The sequence below is a fragment of the Primulina eburnea genome, chromosome 6 (genome assembly GCF_022965805.1).
Source record: "Primulina eburnea isolate SZY01 chromosome 6, ASM2296580v1, whole genome shotgun sequence".
NCBI classification, from domain to species: Eukaryota; Viridiplantae; Streptophyta; class Magnoliopsida; order Lamiales; family Gesneriaceae; genus Primulina; species Primulina eburnea.
Genome location: NC_133106.1, coordinates 23,752,654 through 23,760,029, shown reverse-complemented (window position 1 = coordinate 23,760,029; position 7,376 = coordinate 23,752,654). Strand labels below are relative to the sequence as shown.

At 33.6% G+C, this 7,376-nt stretch overlaps 1 protein-coding gene across 2 annotated transcripts; it reads left to right on the top strand.

The window, feature by feature from the left end:
- Positions 1–2,431: 2,431 nt before the first annotated feature.
- LOC140833921 (eukaryotic translation initiation factor 2 subunit gamma-like) lies at positions 2,432–6,884 on the top strand. 2 transcript variants are annotated; one of them, XM_073198443.1, is made up of 9 exons: positions 2,432–2,572; positions 3,645–3,833; positions 3,949–4,010; positions 4,415–4,527; positions 4,614–4,716; positions 4,816–5,043; positions 5,121–5,339; positions 5,930–6,190; positions 6,342–6,884. In XM_073198443.1, exons 1-9 carry the CDS (start codon positions 2,464–2,466, stop codon positions 6,642–6,644), a joined length of 1,587 nt encoding a protein of 528 aa, XP_073054544.1. In that variant the 5' UTR covers positions 2,432–2,463; the 3' UTR covers positions 6,645–6,884. The 2 variants fall into 2 exon arrangements, with proteins under 2 accessions (XP_073054544.1, XP_073054546.1); XM_073198445.1 differs by having other exon boundaries at positions 2,519–2,598.
- The last annotated feature ends 492 nt before the right edge of the window (positions 6,885–7,376 follow it).

The following is a 7,376-nucleotide window of genomic DNA, read 5'->3' as shown; positions in this document are numbered from 1 at the left end:
CAACAATATCGTCGAACGAACAACAACATCGACGATACGTCGCACCCCAACACCAGCGACAGCAATATCGTCGAACGAATAACATCAACGATACGTCGTACCCCAACTCTGGCGACCACAATATCGTGAATGAACAACTTCAACGTGACGTCTCCCAACAACGACAGCCAACAGCATCAACAATAATAAAAAAAACAACATATATAATATCAAATCACCCAATTCCAGTGATTTATCATCGTTCAACGCAATAGTATTCGGCAATACTAAACAATAACAACATATACTCGTACGTCAACACGTATCTGATAATCGAGTATATATAAAATCTGGCTAATTTCTTTGATCCCGATGCGTGTGATGTATCTAAATAATTCAACAGCAATTATCAGATCATTGTCACCGTATCAACACAATTATAACAGCCTCAATATATAAAATCAAATAGCCCAACAACAATCAATTCAATAAAAATATAAAACTTTATTATAACTTCTTATCGTTCAACAATTAATATTCCGGTGTATTTAATTCACAATACTACCGTCAAATACACCCTAATTAATTAACTAAATTAATAGGCTATTTTACAACATCCGTCAAATTACGAAAACTTTATATCAACGTGTAGCCTATACTTCGTAGACTACGAATATATAATCAGAATTAATAACAACTCACAAACAACTCTCCAATCTCAATCCAACGATTAAAAATCTCTAATTATAATAAATTGGGAATAATTCAAAATAACACTACTATAATCTTCTCTACTTCGTTAAAATCATACACTATTCAACAATATTCAATTTCAGTATAATTTAACAATTTATCAGATTTATTCCACAAATCGACGAATTTCAAACATCACCAAAACTATAAAATTTATACATTAATCGAAGATCTCGTGTCAACAATTTCAGAATTGAAGTCGGTTCGTCGATTGGATAAACCAATAAAACAAAAAATCGAAAAGAAAATACAAAATCCTATTCTTTATTCGTTCTCTCCCCCCCTCTGTTATGCAACTTTCAAATGAATTCAATTTATTCATTTCATATATATCTTCTTTTTTTAATATTATATTATATTATATTAATAAAATAATATAATACAATACATAATATTTAACATTTTTACATCGATATATCTCTTTGGACTAGTCAAACGATCAAATTTGCCAAAACTCAAAACATGAAACTTTTATATCTTCGAGTTTTCTACGTTATATCCAAATTTCAAATCATTTAGACTTTATATGCCAAGATATGTCATATTTTACTCTGTAAAAATCATTAATTATTTATTAATCTCACATTACTAAATCAACAAATTGTGATATTTACTTCAGGCATTACACCACCTTTATTTAAATAATTATTTAATAAAATTATTTTCCATTTTTTTCAGTCATCGGTCTTCGTTCCTCGATCGCAAGTCGAGTAACCCTTAAAATATATTTTTAATGCATTTAAGTAGAAAAACTACTAAAACATCATATAAACATATCAATATAATCAATTTAGCAATTAAAATCAATTAATTAGCTATTCTCCATTTTCCCTAGATTTGCATGCATGTAGTTCACGTAAACCTTCGAATTTTCGGGACGTTATATCTAACCTCGGTTACATCTTCTTGTTTCAAATATTCCAAATTTTTGGAATAAATCCTGCAAATAATCAATCTCGAACATGAGTTCGGATTCATGTTATTTGATAAATTCTCCTCTTCAAACATTTAATTACTTGTATAATAATAAATTTTTATGTTTGAACTTTACCTAGGCTCTCATATCATTCTTCCAGGAAAATCAATCACTAACATTATGATGATAATTTTGTCTTTTTTAATGTTTTAGAGAGTGAAAACAAAATTTTTTAAATGTAAAATATTAGGATAAAATTAAGTTTGAGTTTAGGAATTAACTCCAATTTACACTTAAAAAATGATTTTCGACTCTTTTTAAAATGCATAGAAAGTTATTTTACAAATTCGACACTTAGACTTGTCAAATTGTTAACCCAAGAGCGGTTTCGTTTGAAGTCCGACGAGTTGCAGAGAAATTTTGTGGACCCGACTGAGGTTTGCTAATTATGTGTATTGTTGAAGACATAATATTTTTTAAAATTTAAAACCGTCTCTTTCCACGACTTTATGTTCTCTTCATTGTCTCAATCTTCATGTTTTGGTTTAAACACTTTACTTTTTATGGATTATGCTATATGTTTTCTTAATTTCTTATTTCAATGTTTTTAAGTATTTTATGAAACTATTTGACTCAAATATATTTTCCTTATATGTTTACTACGATCTTGTTTGATATTTTTTCTTAAAAAAAATAAATGGGTTAACCCACCTAACCCATGGACCAAAATAGATTGGGCTAGATTGACTATTTAGAGCCCCGTCCTGCCCCGCCCAATGACGGGTTTCGTCGGATGACGGGCGACCCGTTTTGACATGTCTGCGGAGTACACTATCCCTAGCTATCCAGAATGTAATGCATTTCTTATTTATCCGCTCTTCAGACGCATTTACAGAACCCTCCGACGGCTGCTGTGCGACAAAGGTCAGGCATTTTTCTTGTTATGCAAGGTTTCAGATTTATCGCACCGTTTAATTTTTTCTGGGTTTTTACAAGTGGGTTTGCGTGTCGGTCTGTGTATTCGTGCAGTTTTTTGGAAATTTCTTGATGGGCTCTTGTGTGTTGTAATTTGAGCGGCGTCTTTCTTGATTTGTGTGGTGGGTTTTTTCTACTATTGGATTAAGTTTTTTGAGATTAGGGTTTTTGGGAAGAGGATTTTCTAAATCTTTATGAAGTTGGGATTGATGGATGCGTGTGTATTGAATTTGAAGAATTGTGTGTTAACAAGTTGATGGAATTGTTTGGCCGTTGGCTTGATTTTTATGTTTCCTTGATGTGAATATCATTATACTTTGAAAGTTGAAAACACAATTTACTGCTCTGTAATTATTCCAGGCTCTCTATTTTCATCTAATTGTGTGTGATTTGTGTGCCATTGTTCCGTGGTTTTCCCAGATTACTTGAAGAGCTTCATGGTTTTATACCAAAGTTTCAAGTTTTTGATACTTGGGGTGGGTTTCACTCGAATTGGGATTGGATTTTTCAAACTGGGGTTTCTAGGAAACTGATTCTGATAGTTTTTTAGGTGAGCTAACTGACTGTTGATGTCTGTCAATTTGGGAGATTTAGGCTTTATGAAATTTTTGAATGACAAATTTTATGTTGCATTGATTGTTTATCATTTATGTGCTGTACTTTCTTTCAGAATTAGTTAACTGGTCTGTGTTATGTTGGGAAATGGACTTCTTTTATGATGGTGGGGGATGATGGATTTCTTTTTCTGTGGTCATTGATTATGTTGCCAATCACTGACTTCTATTTAAACTAATACAGTTTCCAAGTTGAATTAGCTATTTATTACATTTTGAGCTTCTACTATATATTGTGAGAATTGAATGGAACTTCAAAATGGCTTCAGCATATAATGCTCTGTATATCCAGCCATCATGTTATAAAATTTTACCAGATTAAACTTGCAAACTGATGTTTGTATTTATATCTAATTCTGTGCCACCAGATTAACTTTCAAGCTAATTACAATGACTTTTATTTACAGACTATTCAGAGCTTTCCAAGTGTTATTCCCTCTGCACGAAATTGAATTTTTGGTATTTAGTTAAAGAATCAAGAGTTGCCAGAATGTCTAAAAAGGGATTGATGGAGCAGGACTTAAGTAAGCTGGATGTGACAAAATTACATCCACTTTCGCCTGAGGTGATATCTCGTCAGGCGACTATAAACATAGGTTATCTTGTTTTGATTATACTTTGAATTGATTTATTTGCTATGATTATTGTTACATCTTTCAGTTAGTCTGTTTACATTTTACTTATCCCTCCTCGTTAACTTACTCCTCTCAGGGACAATTGGTCATGTGGCTCATGGGAAGTCAACAGTTGTAAAAGCCATATCTGGTGTCCAGGTATATCAATCATTTTCTTGATCTTGAGAGTTTAGAAATGCATGCTTTTTGTGGCATTTAAAGTACTGTGAGGATCGAACGATTCATTATTTAAATTCAAAATTGTCATTTGGATAGATAGGAATTGGGCCATATATTGACTAGTTTAATTACCTTGGCATATGGCCAGTTTAAGTGGTTTTGATATTTTGATGGTTGCACTTGTTAGAGTACATCACTGTCTACTAAAGTTTATGTTAGTGTAACTTTTAATGATTTGTGACTGTATTCACCTGGGTTCCTGCCTTTTTCAGTGATATTCTCATAAATCATGTGTTCATATTCATACATCTTGGGTCCTATATGCTAAAAAATATTATGTATGAATCGAACTTCTTTCAATTTTGAATGACTTTTACCTGCAGACTGTCCGCTTTAAAAATGAATTGGAACGCAATATTACCATCAAGCTTGGATATGCCAATGCAAAAATATACAAGTGTGAAGATGATCAATGCTCTCGACCCATGTGCTACAAGTAAGTCCAGCAATGCTGATTTAGTTTATTGATGTGAATTTATTTCCTGGTTCATTTAGTTAATAATAATTTCGATTTCTTTTCAGGGCATACGGAAGTGGAAAGGAAGACAGTCCAATGTGTGATGTGCCTGGCTTTGAAAACAGCAAGATGAAATTACTTAGACATGTCTCTTTTGTCGATTGCCCAGTAATGATTCCTATGGCTATGTGATGGTATTTGTGAACCAAATGTTTCAACTTGGATTCAAGTATATTTATATTAACGAAAAATGTTCTGATGCCGCAGGGTCATGATATTCTCATGGCTACAATGCTTAATGGTGCAGCAATTATGGATGGAGCTTTACTTCTTATAGCTGCCAATGAGAGTTGTCCTCAACCTCAGACGTCGGAGCATTTAGCTGCTGTTGAAATTATGCGTCTTCAGCACATTATAATTCTTCAAAATAAAGTTGATCTAGTTCAGGAAAATGTTGCCATCAACCAGCACGATGCCATTCAGAAATTCATTCAGGTTGATTGGTGCGCGTGAATGCGATTCAAATTTCATTGTTGTAAACATTTAACATTGTTTTCCATATTTCTCTACAGGGAACTGTTGCCGATGGTGCACCAGTGGTACCAATTTCTGCGCAACTGAAGTATAATATTGACGTCGTAGCTGAATACATTGTGAAGAAAATCCCCATTCCAGAGAGGAACTTCATTTCACCACCAAATATGATTGTAATCCGGTCCTTTGACGTCAATAAGCCTGGTTTTGAAGTTGATGAAATCCGAGGTGGTGTTGCTGGTGGAAGTATTCTGAAGGTAGATTTTATTTTATTAATTATAACTTCAAAAATTCGATTGCAGTCCACATTCTTTTATCCTTATAGGACTTGCTTATTCAGTTTTTCTTTGTGAGTGCTAAGTTTTCTGTTAGTGGCGATTGTTTACGTGTAGTTGAAATGCCTTGAAAGTGGTTTTTCACTAGGTAGATATCATATTCAGCTGATTATTCATAGTCTCTCCTCCCAAAAGCTAAGTCAGTGGAAGGTGGGACCATCCGTAGTATTTATATTTAACACTTCTCTTCTCGCGTAAGCTAGAAAGCGAGGAATGGATGTCCAGAATGAATATCCAAGATGCATATGGGTTCAAATGGAGAGAAAGGTCCAGAAATGATCATAACTTAAGGACATCTTAATGAAATATGATTGGAATTGCGTACGCAGGATTCAAACTCGTGAATTGGTAAAACGAAGAATCCATCTTTACCAAACATTGAAATTTATGGCAGTCGGCACAATTATAATGTTTATCCTTTAAAAAAACAATCACTCCCATACGAGAAGTAAACTCGTGCAACTTAATTGGCTAACTGACAATATGATACAACTGTCGAATTACTCTTGTAGGGAGTTTTGAAGGTAAATCAATTTATCGAGGTCCGTCCAGGTATTGTAGTCAAGGACGAAAGTGGAAACATAAAGTGCACCCCTATATACTCCAGAATAGTCTCCTTATATGCTGAGCAAAACGAGTTACAGTTTGCCGTTCCTGGAGGCCTTATTGGAGTTGGAACGACCATGGACCCTACACTTACTCGTGCAGATAGGTTGGTTGGCCAGGTTCTTGGGGAGGTCGGGTCACTCCCTGAAGTGTACGTTGAACTAGAGGTAATTGTCAGTACTTCAAACAGCTCCAACTTCTTGGCAAATTATGTTTATGCTGTATTTTCCTGATTTAGTATAGCTTTCTGCATGTGACATGTCATCTGAAATCCCATTGAATACAAGTGCTTTTACTGCACAATTTACTTGACTACAGGTTAATTTCTTTTTGCTGCGTCGTCTACTGGGCGTTAGGACAAAGGATACAGAGAGACAGGGTAAAGTCTCGAAACTGGCTAAGGGAGAGATCCTTATGTTGAACATAGGATCTATGTCAACAGGGGCTCGTGTTGTTGCTGTCAAGAACGTTTTTGCAAAACTACAACTCACTTCCCCAGTGTGCACCAGCAAAGGAGAGAAAATCGCTTTAAGTCGTAGAATCGAGAAGCACTGGCGTCTTATTGGCTGGGGTCAGATCCAAGCCGGTATTACTCTTGACATCCCACCCTGCCCCATTTAAGTGAACGCTCTGGTTTACACAAGAACACGAAAAAAGCTGACCGAGGCAAGAAAAATTGAGACAGATGTGGGTGGACAGAAAATTGCGGGGAACATTTTTTGTTCGATGGAAGTTGATGTATTGTTTGGATTTTCGGATACTCTTTCTTTTTTTCTTTTTTTTTTCTCCCTGTCATGAAACGTTTTTTCGCATTTGTATTCAGTTTTGGAGTCGGTATTGAATCTATGGATACATTTTGAATGTTGAGTTATTTCCTTAGGGCATAATATTCTCAAATGCCATAATGATAAATTGGAATTTTAAGGTTTTGAAACATTAACAATTTAATTTAGATCACGAGGAAAATTTTCAGTTCAGACATGTATCAAGGTAAACAAAATTAATTCAATAAAATTGAAATTTTAGTCGGGTGATATTGGCGGAATCATCTCAAATGAAATTTAGGCAATATGGGTAAATTGATGTATTTTAAAAATTTACAAACATCCTTATAAACCCACGTATATACATATGTAAAGATTAAATGATTTTACTTTTAAAAAAGTAAATTTATTTATTAATATAAATATTAAAAAATAATTTCAAACTGAATATGTTATATATGTCAATTAATTATTTGTTCAAAAAAATTAATAAAAAAATAATATTTTATGATTACGTACAAAATTTATAAAATTTTATAAAAAAAAAGTTCACAAAAGTTAATAAAAATTTTGCAAAAAAGTCTACATA

Excerpts from the sequence above, each read along its gene's own strand:
- LOC140833921 (XM_073198443.1), top strand. The coding sequence starts at position 2,464 with ATGTCTGCGGAGTACACTATCCCTAGCTATCCAGAATGTAATGCATTT. Across the intron at positions 2,573-3,644 it reads ACGGCTGCTGTGCGACAAAG|ACTATTCAGAGCTTTCCAAG; the intron begins GTCAGGCATTTT and ends TTTTATTTACAG. Across the intron at positions 5,340-5,929 it reads CTGGTGGAAGTATTCTGAAG|GGAGTTTTGAAGGTAAATCA; the intron begins GTAGATTTTATT and ends TTACTCTTGTAG.